This window comes from Hippichthys cyanospilos, chromosome 13 (genome assembly GCF_059441005.1).
Source record: "Hippichthys cyanospilos isolate Australia breed blue-spotted pipefish chromosome 13, RoL_Hcya_1.0, whole genome shotgun sequence".
Taxonomy (NCBI): Eukaryota; Metazoa; Chordata; class Actinopteri; order Syngnathiformes; family Syngnathidae; genus Hippichthys; species Hippichthys cyanospilos.
This window is the reverse complement of record NC_142381.1, coordinates 15,325,632-15,353,379: the sequence shown is the minus strand read 5'-3', so window position 1 is coordinate 15,353,379 and position 27,748 is coordinate 15,325,632. Positions and strand designations below refer to the sequence as shown.

The window sequence follows — 27,748 nt, the reverse complement described above, 5'->3', positions numbered from 1 at the left end:
TTCTAACTATCCCAGTGTGTCTGTCTTATGTTGAGAATATGTTGGTGCTGCTCTTATTTCTCAATGTGCAGGTATGTCCGAGGCAGTTGTAGAATAAAAATGTACAAAGTTTCCAACTACTATCTTAATGTGTAAATATCAGATGCAGTTTATAGTCCTGTTCAGCCTATACATGCGTCTTATAGTCTAAAAAAATGTAATTAATGGAAATCTGTTTACCAAATTATGGCGAAAATTTGTATTGTAAACTGCTCAAATCCAAACATTTGCGGACAAAGAAGCTAACTGACCTTCTCGTAAAGGTGGACAGGCCTGTGACTGAAGGTGATTCCGTTGCAGAAGCTGTTCTTGCGTGTGGCGCGACGAAGCTGTCCGTCCAACCTTATGTTCTTGCCTTTGGCGTGAGGGTGAAAGCGAGGTGACTCCATACTGATGCTAACTGGATGTGCTGACCGTCTCTCAAATCCGGTCCCATTGTTGGGCAAGGTGTAGTACTGCCGATTTGCCACTGGGCGGGTTTGCAGAGTTGCGTCTGCAAATTTAGAGTAAAACAGGAAAAAACGATTTTAATATTCTGATTAAAAAATAAGCATTAATGTTTATGCTGTGTGACCTCGAAGGGGCCGAGTTATAATTGTAGTTAATGTCAAATATTTCAGGCAATTCAGACATTTTCCCACGACATCCTTTCTGATCTGGTGTGGTGCACTGTGCCACGCCACCCTGGTTGGGAATCATTGCTGTAGAGGGCAAAGGCCACTTATGTGAAAGAGCCCACAGTCTTCGACACTTCCTTTCCCACACTGACACTATGCACCTCTCAACACCCTCTTTGAGCGGGTAACCCACAACACTCAAAAGAACGTGTTGGACTCCTCAAAAAATGTGAAAAAAATTACTTCTTTCGCGGTGAACAAGTTAATTAAAGGGAGTCTAAAAAATAAACATTTTACAATCCAGAGCTAGAGTATTTTGCCAAAAAAGCAGATTTAAAAAAAAAATGTTATTGTGTTGTTGCGATTATGATTTTAATCTGCATAAAGAACCCATCCAACAAAAGAAATTAACAAGAAAGTTTTAGATTGATTCCAAATTAAGTTCTGTGCAAAATCTTCAAATAACAATAGTGTACTGATTTAAATCAGGAAACCTCACATTCATAGCTTGTGCAGAGCTTACTTAAATTTCACAATGAAGAAGGGTGTAACTCTTGTAAATACGTCACCCTCAATTTCACAATGTAGTTCATTTTCAAATTGGCAATTTTTAAAGTGACAAATTAATCGGATAATTTTTTTCTATAGTTAGCTCTATGATACAATAAATCACATATGGCCCAATGCACCTGAACTGTGCACAGTACCAAACACTGCAATTATACAAAACCATAAAAGGAATACTATGTATTTGCATATTTAAAAATGTAAACAAAACTAGTTCAGTACATAACTTTTTTTTAATTATAATAATACTGATAAGTAGTTAATTTCTGAAAACTAAGCAAAAAATAGCATTAAAATGTACTCATCTAATTGTTTTTTTAAGCTTCAAAATGATCGATCGTCATGGTCAACGTACTGTATATTGTTTACTGCTGTAATCAATGTTATGTTTAAATCAACTAAATCTGTCCAAATATGGTAAACTAGTGATGAATTGAATATCTTACAGAAATCAAAATACTACCACCTCCATGCTCAAAAAAAATAAATAAATAAATAAAATAAAAAATAGGAAAGGTCACATCGCACGAGACAAAAGATCATCACATCAAGAGAAAGTCACGTCTTCACGTGCTGGTGTTGATCTAAATTATGTGCAAAAATTGACAACATCTTTGGCCAGCAGCATAAACAAACCCAATAGCCCTTTTATTGTCTCCAGCAACCATTCCCACCATTCAAAGGTTTTATCTTTAATCGTTTTATCTTTAATCGTGCCGTCATTCCAGTGCCCAAAGCCATCACATTCTATTGAATTTAGCAAGGGTCAGAAATCAAAAGAGTGAATTGGGTCATGCTATTTTGTATCAAAATGAGCTGTAAATTATCATATAGCCAATAAAATCAGCTGTTATTAAGCAGCCTTTATTATTTATTCTTTATTCAGCCATTATTCATTACTGTCCATTGCTAAAAACAATTACTGTAAAGGCATTTAATCAAAAAATGTTCCACACTACATATCCTAATTTAGGCTTTGATATAGATATGATAGATTATATGATAGATTAAATAGTTACATAAACATTTGTTATATATACACACATACATTATATATATATATATATATATATATATATATATATATATATATATATATATATATATATATATATATATGTATGTGTATGTGTATATATATGTATGTGTATGTGTATATATATGTATGTGTATGTGTATATATATGTATGTGTATGTGTATATATATGTATGTGTATGTATGTGTGTATATATATATATATATATATATATATATATATATATATATATATATATATGTATATATGTATATATATGTATGTGTGTATATATATATATATATATATATATATATATATATATATATATATGTATGTGTATATATATATATGTGTATATATATATATATATATATATATATGTATGTGTATATATATATATATATATATATATATATATATATATATATATATATATATATATATATATATATGCCAGTAAAACACGGCGCCACTACTGTGAGTAGGCCAAATTAAAAATGACGTTTGCAACCAATATATGTACACAAATGCCTCGGCACGCTTTTATTTTAAAGTTGTTCCTGCTGAAATCCCTTTCGCCAATTCAAGGCCCAAACAAATGACTTAATTATGCTAAAATTGACATCCCTGTTGCTTGGTTTTACCATTGGTTCTGTCTCTGTTATAGCAGCTGCTCGGTAGCTGCGCCCGTGACACCATATTGGCAGGTGAATGTTGTCAGGTTACTTTTCAAAGGCAGTTTAATGAACGTGAATGACTACACACTTTGTTGCTGATCACTTGACACAGTTGCTGTTTCTACTGATCACTTTTTAAAAAGTTGACTAAAATGTGTTGACACACTTAGCGTACAGGGTAACTTGTTTCCATCCTTGGTTCCGCTAATGTCAGACTATTCGTCACAACAAGCACGAGACACTTTGACGTAATATGGATGAAGTACCTAAATAACAAGCCCATTGTCAATATAAGCAGCATCTTTATTCTCTTTCCTCTTAGGCTATAGTCTCTGATCTGCATAGGAGCTTTGATAGGTTGAATGTGAATTTCAAGGTCTTATTTATTGCGTCATTGTTGGAGGACCCTGACAGAATCATTTTGAAACTTTTCATCACATTAAGACAACGTTTGAATAAATACAGATAGTGTGTATCAGACAAGACGTGAATTCCCCCGAAACAGTGACTAATTGAGTCCAAACCCACGCGTCAGCAGGGTGCTGGTAGCACTAACCACATTGTATCAAGCATGAGTGGGGGCGTGAGAGTGGGACAGGCAGTAAATCAAAGCATCGGGAACTGATTATCAAGTAATGTGCATTTAGATGTCGGAACAAAATAGCTGAAGGAAATGATTCTATTACAGTGAACATGAAATGATTCTGTATGTTTCCATGGTTCAATCGACTCCATCCATTTTCTTAACCGCTTGTCCTCACAAGGGTCAGAGGCTTGCGGGTGCCTAACCCAGCACTCTGAGCTGATTATTAGCATGACACACTGAACCGAACAACCATCCACGCCCACAAACACGCCTAAGGGCAGCTTGGAATGTGCAATATACCTACCATGCATGTTATTGGAATGTGGTAATAAACTGGTGAAAACACATATGGCCATGGGGAGAACATGCAAACTCCACATAGGAAGGATTCGAACCCACAACCTCTTAATGTGAGGAAGACATGCTAACCAATCTGTCAACAATGTCGCCCCAGGTGCAAGCCATGTGAGACTGAAATTTGTTCATAATTCCTCAGTCTAGTCACGTTTGATCATGTCTCGTCAACAGGAGGTGGCAGTAGTGAGTATTACAACTAAGAAGAAATATTGTCTTTGCATGGGTTGACTGTGTGGCAGAGCAAATGGGGGGGTAAACAAAAAACATTTGACTGCAATGATAACTAATGGATCAATTAACTTAAATCATCTTGTGAGCTGATCATTAACAACTGTTGTAACTTTTGTTTATAAGGATTATTAACACCAGGAAAACTAAACATCCAAATATATCCATAAATATGCTTTTTGTAATGTAAAACTAAATGTACCCTGTAAGAACATGATTTTGACAAAACATAATTTTAAATATGGTAATTCAAAGACCCTCATTATACCTATCGATTTAGTTTAGTTTTTAACATAAATTTAAATGCATTTACATTCAAAGGGACAATGTATAAGATTAAGACCGTTTTTCATTAAAATGGAATAAATTAGATGATTATAAATTTAAAAACCTTGTAAATAAATGTGTACTTAACAAACAGAATGTTTTAAATATAATCCTAGGTCCAGTCATCATTAAATTGTATTACATAGACTCTATGTAATACAATTACCTCTGTCATAGAGGGTGGCACTTCTCCGAAGACGGCCATGTTTGTTACAGCTATGAACAATGGTAAATGCAGATACTCCTGCTGTCCATAATGAAAAACGGTCTAAATCTTGCACATTGTAACTTTAAGAATAACTTCATTTCAATTGGTATTTCGATTGACTATGACATTTGCAGCATTACATCTAAATGCTCGTACACAGTCTTTGCTTTCGACTCTGTGCCCCACAAATTGACCTGACTCTGCCGGCAAGATATGCTGTGTGTAGTCAATAAATTTTACTGAGCTGTGATTTTTTTTTTAATGATTTATTATGATCACACACACACACATATATATATATATATATATATATATATATATATATATATATATATATATATATATATATATATATATATATATATATGATTTGTTTTTACTGAGTTTTTGAAATAATCAATTATTAAAAATGACTCCCAGATAAAATAATTTAGTCTGGATGTGTTGCTTTCGTTTATTGTCGATGATGCTTGTCTTCATCAGAGACAGGGGTAAACGGGCTGCTGACTTTAGATAAGGGGATGGCTAAATCCGATATTGGACAACAACCAATCACAGTTCGCAAATAAAAAAATAAAAAAAAACAACCAATCAGTTCACACCAAAGGACCATTTGGAGTCTTCAATTTTGCATGTTTATGTTAACGAGAACCTCAGAACCAATATTAATGTTGACCGCTATTGTGTGAGATGAAAAATGAAAAACATTAAGATGATGACTTTGCGGTCACTAAAACCATGGATTCATCAATGATCACGTTTTCAAAACAATAGTTAAAAGTAAGATAGTTGCATTTTTAAGGTAGTCGAGAATATGTTCCAACGATCACGTGAGCAGGTGACCCAACCGTTGCACATAATCACTCCGGGAACACGAAAGTTAAATTATTTCGTTCGCATTTACATGCAACAAATGTATAAAAAGATTAGTGAGAGAAAGATAGCTGCAGGGGAGCTCCACGGGAATCATGCTCAGCTCCCCCCGTGATGCACAGCTCGTTTCCAAAAGCTGCGCAAGCTCAAGTGGAGGAAATGGCACCAAAAACCACACTCTCACGCATTCACGCACATTCACTATCAAAATCAGAAGCACTCTTACCTAATAACGGTTTGGGTGTCGTATTCCCCATTATGTCCACAAATTCCGTGCACTGTCTTTGAAATTAATCCAGATTATTATTGCAGGGTCCGTCTGCACATCCATGTGTACAGTATCCCCTCCCTCTCTTTCTGTCTCTCTCTTTTTTTTTCTCGCTCTTGTCTCTGTCCAATACTGGTGAGAATCCGCGTGAATTTCGATCAAAGCCGCCACTGTGTGCGCGTCTTGAGCTTGAGGCAGGCGGACCCCCTCCGAGGCGCGCAGAAGCCCCCTCCTCTCTTCTCTTTAGGAGCGGTTCCCCTCCACGCTCCGCACCACTTTAAAGACACAGCGAGCAATAAATAAAGCAGCTCTGAATGCTTCAGACTCACTCAAAAGGTGGTGATAATGCTGAGATGACGATTTCCTGGAAGGGGGCGCGGGTCAGCAAATTGGGCAGCTTGGATATCATATACAAGTTCAAATATAGTAGTGTAGTAGGTCCAAGTGTTCATCAAAAACACAGAAAAAAAATGATTTAGAATTATGGTAACTATATATATATATATATATATATATATATATATATATATATATATATATATATATATATATATATATATATATATATATAATGAATAGAATTGAAAGATTGAAAGCCTGGGCGAACATGTTAATTAAAGGGAGTTTAAAAAATTAAGTTTTAATTATTAATTTTTACAATCCAGAGCTAGAGTATTTTGCCAAAAAAGCAGATTTAAAAAAATTGTTATTGTGTTGTTGCGATTATGTTGTTTAAAAATTTTTCAAATAACAATAACGTGTACTGATTTGAATCAGAAAACCTCACATTCATAGCTCGTGCATTGCTTACTTAAATTTCACAATGAAGTAGGTTGTAACTCTTGTAAATACATCACCCTCAATTTCACAATGTAGCTCATTTTCAAATTGGCAATTTTTAAAATGACGATTTATTCTGATATTTTTTTATTGTTAGCTCTATGATACAATAAATCACATATGGCCCAATACGTCTCAACAGTGCAATCTGATAGATATTATAGTCATGAAACATTCATGAACTCTTTCAGTGCCATGGATGAGAATTCTCATCTTTTAAAATAGTAATAACAATAATAAATAGAACAATTCTCATCAAATATGTTCTTTTATGGAGGGTAGCTGTCACCCTTGACTAATGTTTACCTAATATAAGACAATTAAGCACTGTAGTGTTAACTGTGACCATTGGATGGCAGTGTTTCTGTGCTTACAACACATATTACGCACATGCAATTTAAACTAAGGAATGGAAATCAACCTTTCATATGCCACCCATATTTACATAGACATAGCACACAATACTCTTGGTCTTGAAAGATGAGTGAAAATGCTAAATATACTGGCCCTCTAGAGGTTTCCTTTTCATATACCGCTCGACACTCAAAGAGTTAAGCAATTGACACCTTTTTTTATGTTCATCCCAAGGGCAGCCATTTCACCACTTGCTGTCAACCAAATACGACATCGCTTTTGCTCAGGCCTCACCTAATGACCAATCAGGGCTCATCTTGCCAACATCATGATTGGTCGTTACCTGAACCCTGAGCAACTATTTTCTTCATTTCATTCAAAAGTAAAAGTACAAAATGACCGCCCCCTGAGATGGAAAGTGTGCCGCTTAATTTATATTCCACATAAGCAATAATAGTGACAACATTTTGTTAAGACTCATTGTACATAGAACAAACTTATTTTTTGACTTCCCCTTTAATGCAAAACTAATAAAAGCGCTTTCCATGAACTGATCAATAGACAGTGTTCTATACTCTTAAAAGAGCATTTGTTCAAATACTAAAGTCAGTTAAGTAAATAAACACCCCTGACTGAAATATGAGGAAGCACGGTATGCAAAGAAGAAGCCCTTATTCATTACCTACAGACTCCCTTTATCTTGTTCATGGTTACAGGGTAGTAGGATGTTATCATGAGTCAATTCGAGCCTAATATTGAATGGCACATTGTTTCATTGGCCATAGGCCAAATATACTGCTGCTATAAATTAACTTTTAAACCAACTCATAACATCAGTAAACATTTTAGTATGTTTTTCCTTTGCTGCGGTCTGATATCCAGTGAGTGCGCTTCTAGGTCAAACACGCACGTGACTCTAAATCCAGGGAAGCCCATCAAATGGCTCGCTTTCATGTCACGCAGATCCCACAGCAGTGATTACGTTCATATGGCGCAGCATATAAAAGACGGCACACTTTTGATAGAAAGTCTGGGCCATCATATGAGGAAATCCCCGTTTTCCCCCTACCCCTCCCGTGGCCTTGACTGTTGGACTTCTCTCAAGCTGTTTCCTGTCTTCTGGACCACACTGATCTCAGAGGAGTCATGGCCTGAAGGGCTCGAAGGACTGACTCAGACTCTCGGTGAAAGGGAGGGTCTGGGACAGTTAACTTCCCATACGACAAATATCTTGTTATACAGTCGCTCCGGTCAAAATCTGCAAACCTTCTGATCTTAATGTGGAAAATGTTGTCTTCCATTGCACAAATTCAGCCCCACGGGTTTCAGCTGAGCTCTCATTGGTCCCATTCTCTTTCAGGGCATTCTGTCAGATGCCATTTGGATGAAGGCAGCTTGAACCTAAATATAACGCAGAAACAAAAGCATTTGTTTCTACCTCGTCAGCCCTGTTTGTTTTAGCAGGATATGGTGACTCCTTATATGAACCTTTGCTGAATGGTGTTTGGGTCGAAGCTGAGCAGAACTGGAATCTCCCAGTCCCCCCACGCCCTCGCGGTGGCATCAGATAGAAAAGGAGCCGATACGGCAAAGGGGATCAACACAGGAAGTGAATATGGAGCTCTGCAATCAAGCCTTGGCTGTAAACACAGCGGAGCCGCAGAAACAAGTGCTGATCCTCGTGATGCTTCGCTGCCTGAGCACATACACACTCGCGTTGATGAGAGTCTAACGACTGCTGTGTTGATCTGACTCCAAACGCATAGATTACATGCTCATTAAGTAGACTGCTGAATTTCTAAAAACTGTTGACATTGCTTGTAAATGTGTCAACATTATTTGCCAGAAAGTATGTGATAACTTGTGTTTTCTTAAGCAGTCCCGTGCCAGACAATAAGCAAAACAGGCCGACACTGAAATTCCAACTCACACGGCACAAATAAGTCGACAAAGCCAAAGCTAACAATTCCATTTCTCGCACTGAAGAGATTGCCGGAAAGTTACCTCGGGAAATGATTGCATTCTGATTTCTGGTCATTTTGGATGGACTGTTTGAAAACGGAATTTCAATCTACCTCAGATATATAATGGCTTTCCAATCACAGACAGATGCCTTTTTTCATATAATTTTATGCCCATTCATCAACAATCATTGATAGAGGGGTTGTGAATGACCGGGTCCTTGCTCCTTTGGCCTTGCCCGTTGCACAGCCCTGCATTTTGACAAGATTTTACAATCCCGCAGGCATGTTTTAAGCTCTTTGTTTTGCTTATATAATTATTCTTCACATTCTTTTCTCTTCGCGTCATATCCATTTGGTTATGCCCATTCCAGTGTTCTAGTTTTAGGTTAGAGTTTTTATCCAATCGGATTTCAGCTAACTTGTGTTTCCAGGCTGTATGAAATCTGCCTAAGGGCTTCAGAATCAACAATGCGGGCATCTGTGCACTGGAAGTGAATGTGCACATACAGTTAATAGACAGTTGCGATAGCCACTCAAATCACATGTTGGTGACAGCAAGGCCATCTAGAAGGCCTCACGTTGAACTTGACGTGTATGTGCCCTGTGGTTGGATGGAAGATCAACCAAACTACACGGTATATTTCGGTTGATCTGCAGTCAGACCCAGGAACCTTTAGCAGAAAAATCTAAAATATATTTGCTTATTTTAACCCACAATGACTGAAGGAGAGGAAAACGTCAAACAAGTCATTGAAGTCTTCTTCAGGAAAGAAAGAAGAATGGATTTTGTGTTGAAGTAAGTGTTTTGGGGTCAACTATTATGGTGAGTGCAAGCATTTTATTTATTTTTTATTTTTAATAGCTTTTAGTAATTTTATTTCGTGCATATTCAAATAATGGATATCACATATCACGTGCAGCGATAAGTTTTAATTGAAGGGTACATTTTTGTTTGTAAAAAACAATTTTAAAAGCCTGTCGTTGGCTGATTCCCAAAGAAAAAGACAATGTGCTTTGGCATACGGTCAGGTTAACCGATCTGATGGCTATTTTGATATTATGAAATCTGTATTTCACAGTTCTTTTGGAGGATGACGTTAATGATCAGGAATAAAAACAATTGTTTGGCTTGATTGAGTCCATAACAATGTTTCGCAATTCCAATGGCTGAGTTGGAGTGAAGTTCTTGTCAAATGGCAAGGAGTCGGAGTCAAATCCAAGTCAAATATCAATGAGTTTGAGTCAAGTCTGAAACAAAAAAAAATGGCTTTCTGCCATCACACAAAATCTAAAATCCTTCTTCCAATGGCTATGTTGTAAGACTGTGAACTAGTTGCATGCTTGACAGTTAAATGGTTCTAGGTTCAAATCTCAGTTTACCACCTTCCTAAGTGGAATTTGTGTGTGGGCGTCATCTTCCTATTTTCTAAAAATATGCATGTAAGATTATTAAAGACTCAAAATTGTCTGGAGGTGTGAATGTGAAAGGATGGTTATTTGTGTACACATATGTGCCCTGTGATTGACTGCTCAGCCTGACAGGAATAGGCTCCAATTTATCCTCCTCAAACTTTAGATTAAGTCTGGTATATTGATTTATTTTGCTTTTTAATACTTGTCAAAGTTGTCTGTGTTTATATGCAAGATTCTCTTGACAAACTACGTTTATCCAACTCAAACTCTACATCAAAACATTCAATAATTTATGTTTCCCAAATCTTTATGAGAGGAAGGGAACTCGGGCCACATCAAGATTAACTATAAATCCTAATGAAAGTGTATTAAATATCTCCACTCGCTGTCAACACTCTCCGTTGACTGCTGTGTGGTCTATATATGAACCTCGCTTTACTCTATCCAGATGCCCTCGGTCACTGTTAGCACAGATATGCCACTCTGATTGCTTTGACAGCCTGACACAAGCCAAGTTGCCTCCAGAAGGTCACACAACAGCAAAAAGGCATAGCCTTTGCAGATTTACGTTCAAATCATTCACAATGAGACATTGGCATTTCTCATGCCCCATCCTGCATGGAGGTCAGTCTATTCTTTCTCAAAATATTAACAAGGGAAACTGCAAAAATTATGGAGGAAAAAAAAATGCATCTACTTGCGAACACACAAGTGGTATTGTAATAGTTTGGGGTTTGAAATCAAAGATATTTGATTTTTTTTTTTTTTAATAGCAGATGTTTTCTCTTATTTGTAGTTTTGCTTATGTAATTATTTAATAAAATGATTTTGTTTAGTTTTAGTTGTTATGTTGTTACATTTGTACAAGGCGTATACTAATATCAAAATACCGGTACATAAAATAGACGAAAACTTCCATATGAATTTTTTTGACAAAGGTGGAATCAAAGGACATTTTTACAAATTTATACTGTAGTTATTTATAAATCTATCTATCTATCTATCTATCTATCTATCTATCTATCTATCTATCTATCTATCTATCTATCTATCTATCTATCTATCTATCTATCTATCTATCTATCTATCTATCTATCTATCTATCTATCTATCTAACCCTTGTGGTGAGCAGCTGAAAGTCAAACAGCAGCAACAAGTCAATTATTTTATTAGTTTTTGTTAACTAAAGCAACTTTGAATGCAATAAAAAAAAGCTTTTTACAGTATTTGATGGTAGTGTAGCTGTATGTAAGATAGTGTTCCCAAACTAGAGGCCCTAATTAGCCCTGCATACACCTTTTTGAAATTTCTTACTAAGAGAACCATTAAACTATAAAAAAATGACATTGGAAAGTTTTTTACTGTAGAAGTCCTCAATATCAGCAAAAATGTTCTCTCCAAAACCTAAATAATGCTTTAACGAACCATATGAGTCATACGACCTTCAAAATGAACCCGATCATCTCGGCAGAGCGCACATGCACCAAAACAACAGCTATGTCCAATTTTATTTATTTATTTATTTTGGGTCACGTTTTCATTGGAGCAGTCTGTTCAACTACAGTACATTCACATCTGGATCATTCGCCTTTAACTGGGGCAATATTGGGCTTGGAGTTATTGCCATGTGCTCAGTGCCCTGGCAGATTGTTCCAATTTCCCAAAACCTCGAATCACGGGACTTCAGTCACTTTGGCAAACGAAACATTTGGTTTCATGGGTGCAATTTTAGATTAAGATCATTTCAAAAATGCCATGACAATTAAAAAAAAATGTTCTATTCGGGAAATAAATGGATGGAAATGGGAAGTTTAAGCAAGCAAATCACTATCAATTAGTCGGGATGAACACAACGCATTGATTAGCGTGATTATAGTTCGGCTGAAGCAATTAAATATGTTCTATTTATTTTACTATGCATGAGCCGGTGGCAGTCATTTTTGAGGATGTTTTGATATCGGATGTCAGTATACGTATGGTTACAAATAAATAGAATAAAACTATCTGTGTCGCAGTACTGGTCAGTTCAAATAACGACAAATTGGAAACATTTAAAATCCCCATACTCAAACACATTAACAGGTCAAGAAATTCAAGGCTTCATCTTTAAAATGCATAAAGTCATGGTCATAAAGTTGAATGAGAAAATTCCAAGCTGTGCAAAGCTGTTATCTGGGTCAAATGACTCAAAATAAAATTATTTCTCTCCGTCATATTGATTAACTATTAATTTAAAATGCAGGAAAAATATTTCTTTTAAAAGCCACTGAATTGGAGGTTATTTTGAAATTTTTGATTGATCCTCTATTTCTAATACTGTAAATTTTGGTCTCTAAACCATTGCTTTTTTCTCACGCTTTGAACCCTGTGGCTTATTTGCTTTTTTTTTTCTTATCTTTCTTCAGCCACAGTAATGTAAGGGCAATCTCCCAGTAAACAAGGGGAGACACAAAAAAGCGTTATCGAAGTTTTAATTTTGAGTTTGAACTGCAATTTTACTCCACACCTTGGGGCACTCCACTCCACTAATAAATGCAAATAGCATGCTATTGTTGTGTTGGTGCAGTATTTTAACAATCGGAGTGTGTCAGTGTTTTGTTGGAAATATGTTGGTGCAGCTCTTGTTTCTAAATGTGCAGGCATGTTCAATCTTTGTTGAAGGCACTATGTTGCTGTAACCAAAGAAACAAAGTTTAGAATAGAAACAAAAATTGAAACCAAAAATAAAATTCACGTCCCATCTTTCTGCATAAAATCCGATGTGGCTTATACAGTACATGACCAAAATCAATTTCCTGTTCAATTTTTGTTGGTGTTGCTTATACTGTGTTGCGGCTAATAGTCTAAAAAATGTGGTATGCAATGACCCCTTGCTACTTCGCGCCTGCCCTATCGCCCTTAGTGCATAATTAAAAACAAAAAAAAAAAAAGCAAAAGCTAATTGAGGAGGGACGTGCTTGTTAAGGTTTTCTGCATGCCAGACAGACGAGTTAACTACTTGCCATGGGCACTCCTCTGACGTTGAACTACTGCAGTACACATATTTACTTAAATCTTACATTATTAAACTTATAAAATAAGTTATCTCTTCCCTACCCATCCCTTTGGCTGTAGTTTCACGGAGAGGCGCGGTTATATTAGCAGTACCCGGAAGTCTAATTAGAGTGAAGCCTGTAGCTAACCAAACATTATAACAATCAGAGTTTACACTTGAAAGTGACGTTACTTTGTTGTTTTTCACTTATCATGGAGGGGTTCTGGTCCCCATTAACTGTGAAAAACAAGGGGTTACTGTATTCCATTATTATAATTAGCCAGAGCTATAGCGTGATGTATTCTTTTAGACTTTTCTCCACTTCATTTTAATTCAAAGTGGTAAGAGATTTTATCACGCATGTGCATGTTCCTGAAGCTTAATATTTTTCACTTTAGTCACTTTAGTTTTTTGTAAGTAAACCTCTGCCAAAGATGGACTGCGTAAGGATAACGAAATGGTTGAGGTATGATCCCCACACCCTGTTGGAATTGAATCTGGAAATTCTTAAGCAAGTCTTAATGAACACATGAAATTACCGGGGTGTTGGGAACTTCCGAAGTTTCCCACTAGACATGTCTAAAACCAAGTTGTTACATAACATGACAGCTCCAAGACCTTCAATGGCCCCCGTTACTGAAATACAATGTGTGCAGCCAGGCGTTGAAAAAGACAGGAACAATTCTTCATTAGTCGAGCAGGAAATTCAACAAGGTTCCATCCGAACGTCTTCATGCTGACTGCTCATTGTCAGGAATGCACTTTGAGAAGTTTTCGGGTTCTGGAGTACGAAACGGCAGCGAGGCCTTTTCTTCAATGTTGTTTTAGGCCTCTGTGTCAGTGGGAGATGTGCTAAAAATGGCCCATCAATGCATTGAAACCAGATGCATGCATGGACAGTGTTCTTCCTCCATCTGTTCTATTGTCTCAGTGTTCTGTGAGCTGAGGAGCGGATGCACGACTGATGGAGAAGCAGGAAATAGTCTCAGCCTACAACAACACGGACAACTTCTTCTCGCCTCGCGCTAAATGACTGCAGGTGCCCGGACAGAATCCAAGTTCATTCATCTAAATTCATGACAAGCAGTAGAATATTTTTTCCTCCCATGTACAGTATGTTAGGAATGGAGTACCAGAACTTAATGTCTTTCAAATTACAATCTTAAAACCAAGTAAACATGTGATAAACAAAAGTATTCTTATTGGTTGCCAAATGTGTTTTACATTATGTCATTTATAGATTGAATATAAATACTTTATATGTATATTCAATCTATAAATAATATAATGTAAATATTTCAAAATGTATACAGAAAATGGTTTCTACGGCCTTGCTATTTTCTGTATTAACTGTATTCTTTGTTTCACTGTGTTTAAGCATGCATTATTAAATTAAAAAAAAAATAGCCATATATTGTAATGGATGAAAAAAGCAAACACAGAAATTGAAAAATTATGATAACACAATAAATATAAAAAACACTCATTGAAACATGTTTTAAAATAATATATATTATGTCAAAAACTATCTTAAAACATCATCACATTTTTCTTTTTGTACTTATTAAATCAAAGGACCATTTCACAATAGGAATTCTCAACAGGTCAAACTATTCTTCTTTTTTTTTTTTTAAAACTCTAAAGTGCTTCCACATTCACATGCCTAATGCAGCGGAAATTACATGAATCTGCTGTTGTCACTAATCGCAGCTCTGAGTAGTGTCCAGCCACTTGGCAAAAGAACAGGAAAATCCAGTACATGTCAAGGTTTTTTTTTTAATTTTTATTTTTTTAACATGACTCCGCATAACTGGCACACTTAACACACAGGCCAGGAATAAATGTTGGGGTGAAACATTAACATTTACAAGGTTATGCTATCCATTTTTAATCTCTATTTAGAAAGGGGAAAAAAAGGATAGGAATTGAAAAAAAGAAGTGTTGATGTATTTATACCAACAGCATAATACATGTTTTGTGAAAGTAACATTAAAAAGATGAATGCGTATTGTTCAGTGCAGCGTTTCAACTTTAGCACACTTATAAAATATACACGGCCGTATATGTTGGGAACACGATGAATACCTGACATATGAAACAAACAACCCATTTAAGACGCTCCCAATTAGCCATGTTAACATCATTAGAATTTATGACACAAAGAGAAATGGTGAGGCTTGACAGAATTTTGCCCTCCGGCTTGTAACCTCCAAACGGCTTCACTTGAAGTTTCAGGAGGTGAAACCAATCCAAAATCTCATTAAGGAAACTGGAGCGGTTTGGGCAAATTGCTGAGGAGAGCAATTCAAAACCTTTCAACTTGCAGTTTAATCTATATAAGCCCTTTCCCACCAGAACACTCCTCCAACATGTTTCTGTGACTCATTGTTGTTCTGCATTCCCACGGGAGTCTCAAGAACATTGATGTCAAGCATAAGGGGCATAAGACAGACATTTTTCAGTAGAGTGTCAAGAGTGTCAAATATTGGAGGAGGAATAGCTTTTTTTTCTGGCACTGACGCACTTGGTTGTTGTTGTTTTTTTTCAGTTTTAGACTAACTTGTAACCCGTATAAACGCTTCAAAAAAAGTATTTAACTGTTGTTAATATTGATTTATATTACTATTTTCTTTTTATAATATGAAAAAGTATACAGTGTCTGATGTACTGTAACACAGGAAATACCAGAATTTGACCCTAAATTAGAGTGCCTCCAATATTGTATTTCTTGATGCTTGGTTCCCATAGTAATCATCTTCCTACTTCTGCCTTTAACATCATTAGCAATCATGGCTAACCAACATCAAAAGTTTGAATTAAGCACTAAATTGCACAATAAATACACTATTGTGAAGACTCTCATGAGATCAAGTCATTAGCATTTTGGCATCGTAGGGACGCCAACCAATAGCGACCTGCCTCTTTGTGCCACCGTGACGCCGACCAATGGAAGACCAGCATTTTTATGACGTACGCAGTGACATATGAGCGTGGTGCGACTCACAGTCCTATGCCCGCACGCTGACCGCCGGGAAGTTTCAATTTTGTAATTGTTGATGCCGTAAAGCGGGAAAAATGCTGTAAAAAGGGGACGAAAAAAACTTAGCATTCCACCTCGTAACGTGAAAAAAACCTGAGCCAGGGACACTGTAACCCATGGGTTCACTATACTTTATAACAATTTTTATAAATACTGGTCTTATTTATAGTCTGCACGGTGAATGGGCGGGCGCTAAAGGTTTTCTCTTTCCTTGCGAGGGTATTGAAATACAGTTGAGAAGCACTGGACCCGGGTGACAAAACATTTTACAGTGGTATCCCACATCTACGTATAGGGTTCACACACAAGAATACAACCAGCGGTATTTGTTGACACACTGTAAAAAAGTGATAGCGGTGGCGCCTAACATGATCTTGACCTTGACCATGAGGATCTTAGCGAACCATTGAGCGCACGGAGTCATGACCTGAAATACGACGGCTATTATTAACTTTGTGTGGTCACTCAGTAGACGCCACGAAAGACATCCAGGCCTGCTTGTGGGAATCCTTGCTTCAAAGAAAGATTGCAATGTGTCCCCCTAAATGAGAGAAGTTTAAGAGCAGCCAGCAGCTGTCGTGTTCTATATTGACCATTGAGCATCCGCTCATTCAAGGGCCAAGCATACAGTATAGCAGGCATCCTTTGATCCCATGTTACATAACAGCAGATGGCCTTCCTGTAGTTGGCATGGATGTATGGTAGCCTGTAATGTAATTTTCCTGTCAAATGTTGACCATTTGGCACAAATGTTCGCCTACTATGGATGTCCTGATTGTGAGGATCTGCAGATTCAGAGTCAATCTCCAATTTCTGAGCAATATATTGAGCAGGGATAGGTGTCAAATTTCGACTGCACAAAATGCTCAATTTGCACCGTTGCACTGTCTCTGCTTTTCACATTAAAATATTACAGACATTATCATTGTTTCATGATGTTAACTTAGCTTCCTGCAACAACTACCAGAATGTTTCCCCACCAGCTGCATTTCCTTCCGCTGTTTCCAGCTGTGTTGTATCATAAAAAATATATACGGGATATACTTTTTTCTTTTGGAAATGTTTGTGTTCCTCTGGATTACTTTATCACACTTGAAAAACAACAAACAAACAAAAACAGAATGATTTCCCCCGATTGATCAGATGAAATTGCTGTGATTGGACCAAATTTCCAATCATTTGAGACCCTTGTGGCATTATATTACAAATTATGGAAAATTCCTTCAATTTTTATTTTTTTCTCATGATATTATAAAAGAATCAATGGGAAAATAATACTAGGGAGCTAAAAGTTACAACAGATGATTAAAAAGTAAAATTTCATAATGCAACAAATCTGATATATCTATGTGATTGCAGCTGGACAGGCGAGATTTAGTGCACAAAAATAATTACTGTCCAAATTTTGGGCCATAAAAAATCATTATAGATTTTAAAAAAAAAGAAAAAAAAGAAAGGATTTATCACATTGATTTTCCTGCGATTTTTACAACATTCCACTGAGGGACAGTCAAACTAGGTCAGCAAACACAAAATTCTTTGTTGACTTGTTTTTCACCTCAAGACAGTAGGTGGCAGTAGAGACCCGTTAATGGCTATGTCTTATAGTGTCACTGTCACTTCACAGGCTACAAAGACAGACCATACTATTTTAAAATTATTTGTGGGTGTTAATAAATTTAATCTATGTATGTATGGATAGAATTGATGCCACTGAACAATTTGAGTGGTTGAAGGAAAACGATTGGAAACGGGCCACCAGAAACATTCAGCTCTTATTTGTTTCGACCACATCATTAGGCTAGTAGGTTAGTAGGACTACCTTTGCCATGATTTTTAGAATCCAAAGCAAGAAGATGTAGTTTTTGAATTTAAAAAAAGTGGTTGAATTAGCATTTAGGTTATTATATGCTATCATGTTATAGGCTATGTTATTATCGGGTATCATATGAATTGCTGTGGCAACTGTGTGATTGACTGACACATGGCCCAAACAATTGGCTCGCTGAAACAGACTAAAAAACACAAAAATGGGAATGCAGGGGCGGTACCTGTATAAAATTGGAATAAATCAACGATTGTCAATTGTCAATAGCAGTTTCCTCTGTTATCATTTTCTTGTATCTACTGCAATTGTTTTTTTCCCCCTCAGACAAAAATGTTACCGATAATAAGAGCTCAGAGCTAAGGCATGTCTGCCACCTCATTGCTGATTAGAATGCATGCGTGGCTCGATAGCAGGTCCAGTTAGTTGACGTCTCCGGGGAAACTGTTCCCATGGCGATGTTTGATGTCCTCCTCCTCTGTGCTGGATAGATGGATGGATGCCCTTCACAGATGATCACTTCTGACCACCTCTGACCATTTAATTATCACAGACAGGAAGGAAGCTTCAGCATGAAAGGAGCCAATACCACTTGGATATGTTCCCGTGTCATTTTTTTTTTCTTTTTTTCAAAGAAAATTATGCATGATCCTTTCCCATGGAGAAGTAGCTCTCGTGACTGGTGACAGCGTGCCACCCTGTAGCAGCAGCACATGAGCCCAAAAGCAAAAAAGAACAAGCGGGAAAAAGGCTTGCTTTGTTTTTCTATGTGAGATCGCCTCGCTTTTCGCTGACCCACTTTGAACTAGAACAAAATTAACACGTGTGCCCCTATCTTCAAAGGGGGCAGTAAAAGGGCCGATTTTTTTTTTTTTTTTTTAAATCAAAATAAGCCATGATTGGGCTAATTTGGAGGTGCTTTCTGGCAAAAGGGGTCGATCAGCTGAATCACTTGACTTCCAATACCACTGTTTATCCCCTCCACTGAGCGGGGGATGATGTGCAACAACAAGCCTGTGAATATCCGTGATGATTCATTAGATTAGGAATAGAGATATACAGTGTAGATAACATACAAATAGCAACATTAAACTATGTTTATGATCCCGATTTTCATGAGAATAACGAGGACAAAGTGAGATCAAGAATAGATAGATGTTTTTGTGTGCGTGTGTGTGTGTGTCCAGGTTTGATTTTTTTTTTTTTTTTACAAATTGGGCTAAATAGATAACCCAGCTAACCCAGGGCAAGATCAATGCGGGGTTATTTGCTACCCATTTGGCTTTGAGTTGAAGATTCAACCCAGCAGTTTCAGTCAAGATTTTGATTCAACATGGGGTATAAATGACCAATACTGTTAAGTTAAAGCTATCAAGAAATGGGTTGTAGTTCAGGAAGCAATCAGTTTGGTCATGTTCACTTAAAAGATTTGTTCTTTTCAACAAATCCCCTTCGACTTACAACGCTATTTCAGATCTTCATACCCAATCTTCAACCCAATCTACAAAGTCAAAATAATAAATCCAATCTGCTCAAAATCCTAAGTGGGTTCGGAAAACAGCCTCTTAATCACTGTATTTCATGTACTATAAGGCGCACCGAATTTAGAAAGCGTAACATCAAATCTTGAACAGAAAATCAGTTTTTGTCATGTACACTATAGGCCGCACCAGTCTATAAGCACCAGGTTGTAACATCAATTACAGTATTTTCACAGAAAGATGATATATTGAGGTTTTCAAGTTTGTTTTTATTAATTCAATTTTTTTTCAAAATACCTGGTTACGGTAACATCATGCCTTTAACTTAGACTGAACATGCCTGCATGTTATGAAAGAAGACACATCAACATATTTTCAATTTAACACCGACATACTTGTATTGTTAAAGTACAGCACCAACACAATAGTAAAACCCCTAATTTTTAAAGTGTTTACTAGGGCGAAAGTGCACCCTGGTGGCGAGTAAAATACCAGTTCAAACTCAACATTAATATTTCGATAGTGTTCTTCTGTCTCCCTTTGTTTAATGAGAAATTGCCCCCTGGTGGATATTACGCGGCACCGGATATAAACTACATAATAATATCGCATTTTAAAGCACATAGAACAGAAGCTATGGTAGTGGCTTGCATTGCATTATGCATCCACTGGATGGAGCTGTGCCAAAGGGGATGTCAACAAAACAATCAGATAAGTCAGTCAAACTTTATTAATAGACAATCAGAAATTAAAAATAAAGATGATCTGAGGAAAGTACTATCTGAAGAATGGGTAAAAATACCTATTGATTACATTAAAATCAATGCCAAGATGAATCAACCTATGCCTCAATTAAATATTAAACTATCAAAAATATCAATATAAAACCAAAAACCTTTACATATATTATTGTGTTGACTTAAAAACTGTTTCTGTGTTTACTTTATAAAATTAAAAAAGAAAAACGAAATGTGTTTTTTGCGTCTTGTCCCCATATAAATTGCTTCAAGATTGGAGCAGATTTAGCAGACAAATAATTCAAATAGGTTGTCATAAACAAAAATGTTACCTCTAAAAAATACATTTATAACTCCAATGCAGAGGAAAAAACTGAAGAATTGACATGGCTATCATCCCCCAAAAATGAAAACTTGGAGTTTATGCACAGTATACGGCCCACCGGATTATAAGGCGTTTTGACATGAGCGTTTCGACACAGAAGCAATCGGCATCAGGTTGGTTTCCAGTCCTTGCTATCTGCTATCTGAAGGCTCACTCAGCATACCAGACATCAAAGATAGCCCGTCATGGAAGGAGGTGAGCTAATGGGGAACATTGTAAACGGAGCTTGTGAGTGGGACCTTTATTTGAGACGTTACAATGTACACTATGCAGCTCCAGCAGGTAAACAAGCAGATCTGGAGACGAGGTAACTCGGAGTCTCATTCGAGTTGTCGTCAATGGGATGAAATTTAAATGTATGGCCGCCGTAAATGTTCTGTTGCGTAATACTTAGCTTCAGTTTCAAACATACTGCTTACTCTTAGCTCATCTATACTGCTGAGCGCTTGCTTTTTTTTCTTTTTCTGTTCCCAAGTCTTCGCTTTTATCTCATTATTTGCGCTCCCTCTCCTTCAAGTCGTTCCCACCTCCTTTGCATTCCTGAGACCTCTTCCCGAGACTCTTGACATGACATTGGCGTGTGACACGTGTGAGAAACCTCTGCAGGGGCCCCCGCTGTGGACAAGACACCGATATACTGAGAGTGCCGGGTGACGGCTCTATTTTAAGGACTTGTAAATATGAGAACTTCCTGTCCTAAAGTCTATGTAACGTCTCGGGGGATGTTAAATGCATAAAGAGGAAAGTCCTTGTTGATTTGCCGAAAGATTCTTGTTTTTATGATTCAACCTTTTCGGGCCCGATCTTAAAAATAGGAATTCGCACATAGCTGGAAAGTGAAAGTTGTTCTGGCTTTGCCAGCAATTGTTCTTCTGTCTAATCTGTGTAATAGCGATTTTCCAGATACTTCCACAGGTTTTGCCAACTCAGGCGATCGTCGTTTGTTTGCAAGTGTGGACACAAGACAAAGAATGAGCAACACTATGAAACTGAAACATAGTGTGTAAAGTGTAAAATGTTGATATTTAGTTAGATTTTTGAAAACTTTTTTCAATAGAAAAATAATGATTCACTGTATATGTAGTTATGGAAAAAAGTAGTGTTTTCTGTGGCATGATGCAGTGTTTTCAGTTCTGCCATGTTTGCAATATCTGTCACAATAGAAGTCATCTTTTTTTTTTCAACACTATTTCCAACATTGAAGTTTTGGGAAATTCTAAACTAACTCTGTAAAATGTGACTGCAATTTATTTAAACATTATTTGTAACATTACCAGTCAAAAGTTTTGAAATACCTTCAGTTCTATTTGTCTACAATATTCAGTTCAAGAAATTCACCTGTGGGGCTGTCAAAGTTAAAGCAATAACTTTAGAGACCAATTTATATCTTATTAAACGTTTAAAAAAGTAACTAGGTTAACTCTGTCCTATTTACTTCCAGTGGCAGCTGAACTTTGCTAACTTTGCAAAAAAACTGAGAGGAGCGGCATCAGCAAAATGACATCAAAAGATGGACGCTTACATAGTTTTAATTCAAAATTCAAATTCCATTTTGCACACTGAAAAGTTTAAAACTACAATTTACAAAGCTAAATTCAAACACAGTTGTAGCTGTAAAACTTTAGCATGTAATTTCAGAGCAGGTCACCCTGCTCAAGTTGCCACCACAAAGCCCCACAAAACTAAACTTTTCCGTAAGAAGTATTTACAATGTTTTGTATAAAAATACTTTAAGTAAAAAAGCCTGTGAAGCAGATTTGATAGTTTTGTTCAAAAGTCATATTTTACATAAAAGGTTTTTTTTAAATAAAAAAAAAACTACTACAATCTTTGATTTTTTTTTTTAATTTTATTTGGTGATTTTACATTAATTCCAAGAATTTATAAAGAAATAAAAAGCTTTATAGAAAATATGATCATATAATTACTTGAGAAAAAAATTGCAATTAATTAGTTAGAAAAATGTAATCGCTTGTCAGCACACACACACCTATATATATATATATATATATATATATATATATATATATATATATATATATATATATATATATATATATATATATATATAGCCACATAATGAGCCACAACTTTAAATGCGTTTTTTTTTTTTTTCAAAACTAGGGATTTTAAATTGGCAACATTCACATTGCTGTAACTTCATCAATATTTGAACGATCTCCATCCATTAAAAAACATTTTAAAGGGAATTAAGTGTATACTTAGAATATATCAATCTCTCAATTTTCATTTTGGGAACCTCTATCCGATTTTGTGAAAACGCATCACAACCCAGTAAAAAAATCATTTGATACATACACAATTTGATCTATCTCTCATACTACCCATGACGCATGCTAAGATTTTATAATGTTTTATTACATGTAAATGTATACACACACATACCACCACTCTTTCCTGTGGTGCATCACACAAACACAGGTCGATCTAAGCCGCTTTTGACAACAACGACCATAGCAAGTCACAATGAAGGGGACTTGCGTAACAAGGCTAGCATGAAATTTGGCCTCGTCATTCCTCAAGGCTCAAGTCAGCCATTCATCTTAGAGTTATAAAACACTGAGTTCTGACATACAGTATACACGAGGACATATTAGGTAAGGCTTATTCATTGTAAAGGTCCTCTTGTTCAGCAAAAATGTTCCATGTACGATGACATCATCTTTTGCTCCAGGCCACTTACGCAGCCATTGGAGAAAAAAAAAAAATGAGCACTGCAGATTTTATATTGTCTCACAGGATAATCCATGTGTATTGTCAGCGAACAATTCAGGCTATTCCGATTGGCAATCACCTGAGCCAAGTGCATTGGGCAGCACGATGCTTTTTTGGCAGACTCGGCAACGCAGTCAAACAGCACAGCCTTGTGTTTCGTAGTGGCACACACACATAGGCCATCCCATAGCATGAGTCATTTTAAATTAAGCTGAATACACTGTGGTGGGGTGTCCAAACTTTTGACTCTCAGGGTAACTGTTATGTTTTGGGAGGTTGTTGGTGTTTTTTGTGTCTATCCTGTCTTGGTCTTGTGTTGGCTTTGTGTTCCTTTCATCTCTTGGGTTTGAGTTGTGTTGTCGTAGTGTTCTTAGGCCTTGTCTACATGTAGCCAGGGTTCTCGCAAACGGGCAGTAAATGTCTCTGTTTTGCTCTATTTGCTATATGTGGCCAAACTTTTTTTTTTCCATCAAAATCGAAGCCGAAGACGCGGATACCGGTGAAGTCATTAGGGGAAGTTCTTTCTGATTGGACAGGATTTGTGACATTACTGCTGCCTCGCGACTTGGCATCCTTTCACATGAATTTGAAACCGCACTATGCGGTTTCATATAGACGTGACTTTTTAAAAAAAATAAAAAAACAACGAAAAGGGGGAGTCTATGCGGATTTGAATTAGTTGGTTACATGTAGACAAGGCCTTATTTGTGTTTCTATTACAATTGTGTTGGTGTCTTGTTTAGTCCAATTGCTTTCACCTGTCCTCTTCCCTCACATCTGCCAATCAGCTCCCTGCTCCACGTGTGTCCTTCCCAGGTGTGTCTTGTTGTCTCATCAGTTTTTAGTGTATTTAGTTTCCTGTTTCCTTTCACTTCTGGTTGCGCCAATGTGGTTGTGAATGTTGATGTTGCTGTCAGTTCAGTTTTAATCATTTATATATCTGTTTTCCTGAGGCAAGTACATTTATTAAGTGTATTTTTGAATTTGTTTTCGTTATTTTGATTATAGTTTTGTTGGGTTTTCTTGGCATCTCCAAATTGAAATGCTATTTTTAAGTGCAACCAGCCTCTCTGTTTCCCTGTGTTTAGTTCCATGCCCTAACTTCTCTCCCTATCATGCTCAAACATGATAGTCACAAACTGACAAAAATCAGATGATTCAGTAAATATTTTTATTTTATCATATATTTTAGTATATTTTATTATTTTACTATGAGCCCTGTTTAAATTGTTAAATACTCTAGTAATTGTGTCTTTTTTATTTTAATTCTGCTTTAATTGGCCGTCTTTCTGCCTTTCGTCTTCTGTCTTGTTCCCACCGCCCTGCCCTGCTAGGGTCTGGGAAAAGCATGACTTCATCTTAGTCGACACAACACTCCAAACGACCGCAGCTGAGGGACAGGCATTTCCTGTCTGTCCTCAACTCGTAATAACAATGTTTAATTGCAATACCACTGGTACTCCTCAGAACATGGCCAGGATTAGAGACAAAATGAGTAACAATTGGAACAGTGTGACAAATCATACAGTGATGACAAAAATTCCCAGCTCACTGTAAAACAATGTTTTTAACATGCCTAGTGATAGAATGTTCTGGAAATTATATATTTTCTTTGAATTGAACATTACAATGGAACAAACTCTTTCCTTCGAGGGCCGCATACAGAAAAATAGAAAAATGTAATAGAACGCAAACTCCATAGGGAGGCTGGAGTGAGGTGGATTTGAACTCGGGTGCTTGAACTGTGAGGCGGACACGCTAACCACTCCACCACTGAGCCACCCCGTTTATATAACAGAATTATTTAGAAAAACAGCTATTGCAAAGCTTTTGTTAAATTTGTTTAGGGAAATTGTGATTTTTTTTTTGACAGCATTGTGCGCCATGTAAATTTGTATTCTTAAGCCATAAGAATGTGGATAGCGGGCCACAAAGGCTCCCATGGGCCATAGTTTGGACACCTTTGGTGAAAGCAGTCCACACACTATTGTTCTGATACTCCAAAAAAGAGACAAATGAATTTCAAAATCTACTTCAATTTGTGGGCTAACCTCTGCAATGTAATCTAATTAAAAAATATATACATCAAAAGGAAAAAAAATAAGCAACTGCAGTTGCACAAGTGTGCACACCATTGTGGTAAGCATATGCCTGCCATAAAAGTCATCCTATCCTGCCCTAATAAGCTTTCATTGACTTTTTCAGTCATGCTCACACAAGTCAGTTGCGTGCTAACTGTCATTTAACAGAAGTTTGAAAGTGATTGGTTAATTCTGATTGTGGCCACACCCACAGGTAGATTTGAGTGACCTCATGATCAAGGTTCTCTCTCTCTCTCTCTCTCTCTCTCTCTCTCTCTCTCTCTCTCTCTCTCTCTCTCTCTCTCTCTCTCTCTCTCTCTCTCTCTCTCTCTCTCTCTCTCTCTCTCTCTCTGTTGTAGCTATATGGCTATGCATATACCTGCTGCACTTTATATTGTGTTTACATACAGTACTTTTTATATACACAAAACATCCAGTACATTATACGGAAAGTAAAACTACAACTTGCATTTATATATAGCCATGTATGAATGAGCTATGAAGTCAAACCAGAGTTCACATTTTCAAGTTCATAAATAGAACTGACTTACCATTTTTTCTGTGTCCCTGCTCTTTTCCTCGGTTAGAAAAAGACAACAGACCGATGAGCTGAAAAAGTGAAGATTGTTTCTTTCTCATCTCGTCTCTCGTTTAGAATTCTTCCACCAAATGTTTGAAGGCAAGTTTCCTCGGCAAGTCGTATCCTATCAAGTGTGGATTTACTCCTATTATTCCACCCCAATACCAAATCCCGCCTGAAATTTGAAGGTATGTAAACAAGAGCATGTGGTCTCTGTTATCGCAGCGTTTCGGCCAATGAAATCCAACTTTGAAGGTCAAGTCTGCACGTGTGTATCTGTGTGGGTGTGTAACAACCAGGGTGTGTGTGAGCCGTTAAGAAAAGTCATGACATGAATGACTTGTGTTGTAGTTGAATGTTTGCTTCTACTGTATACTTCAGCGGTGCAGTATTCAAATTGGATCTTTAACCAAAGTTAAATAATTATATTTACCGCAAAACTAAAATTTCATTTATTGCATACTGTACATACTGTATGTCATTGGTCTTAGTTGTGGTCAAGTTGTGTTTTTTTTTTTTTCCCCCACATTGTCATGTATACCATTTAATATTCCACATTATCATTTATGTGCTGCACATCCTGTCAAATTGCAATTACAGTAAATGTTATCTACATTGATAATAAATAGATTACTATTGTTTCCCTTGTATGATATTGTTTATTTGACCTGATAGGAATTAACTGCTTGCCACTGTGTAAAATATGCTCAGGTGACTTTCCTTTTGAGTAGAGTTACTTATTAACAATCAGGATCAACGGTCAGCAACCGTTCAATAGATTAACACAGGTTTGATCCATAGAAGCCACACAACTATTATTTGCTCAACTCGAATTCAAATTTGATAAATCCTGCAGTGAGTTGTGATTACTTCTAAGTTAGGCGGTGTTGACATTAATGATTCGGATCTTAATTGATTTTAAAAACGTGACTGCCCGGACATGAAAGGGAAAAAAATAATGCATTTTTTTTTTCTACATTTACAGTATCGTGTGCAGTTTTCCAAACCCGAGGTTATCGAAAACAATTCACTGCTAATTTTTATTATAGTGTTATCCGGGTGCACATTGCCAATTTTGCAGCAGATGAGCCTCAAATAAAACAGATGATGTTCTACTTTTGTAATTGGGCTGAGTAAAATACACCCGGAGATAGACTTACTAATGGGGTTACAAAATGTATTAAATCAAACACAATTTGAACATAACTCTGTTTTAAAGTTGTTGTTGTTTTTCATACACAACGATGTGCCGATGAGGAGGGAGTCTTTGACTTAAAAAAAAAAAAAAATCACATGGAATACATCATGGAAAAAAGGTTTGATAACCACTATCCTAAACCAACCCAGCAGAGCACACACACAGATTGACAGATGTACGTACTCCTGATTATTCAAAAAAAGTACAGTATTGATACACATTTTAAAAACTTTTAATAAATGCAACTGTTATATTAATCGTTTTGTTGATTTGTGAAAGTACTACAGTACAACACGGCATTTGAGCGTGTCCAG

At 36.6% G+C, this 27,748-nt stretch overlaps 1 protein-coding gene across 2 annotated transcripts in view; it reads right to left on the bottom strand.

Moving 5' to 3' along the window:
* Positions 1-26,362, bottom strand: part of neurl1b (neuralized E3 ubiquitin protein ligase 1B) — a 36,415-nt gene extending 10,053 nt beyond the window's left edge. Inside the window, exons 1-2 of one of the 2 annotated variants that reach the window (XM_088432303.1) lie at positions 26,208-26,362; positions 291-532 (exon numbers count right to left, since the gene is read on the bottom strand). In XM_088432303.1, coding sequence (XP_088288429.1) covers positions 291-532; positions 26,208-26,295 — 330 coding nt within the window. In that variant the 5' untranslated portion in view covers positions 26,296-26,362. Of the gene's footprint in view, positions 1-290; positions 533-5,724; positions 6,034-26,207 lie in introns of those variants that run through there. The other variant, XM_088432304.1, reaches the window with a different exon arrangement.
* Between the last annotated feature and the right edge of the window lie 1,386 nt (positions 26,363-27,748).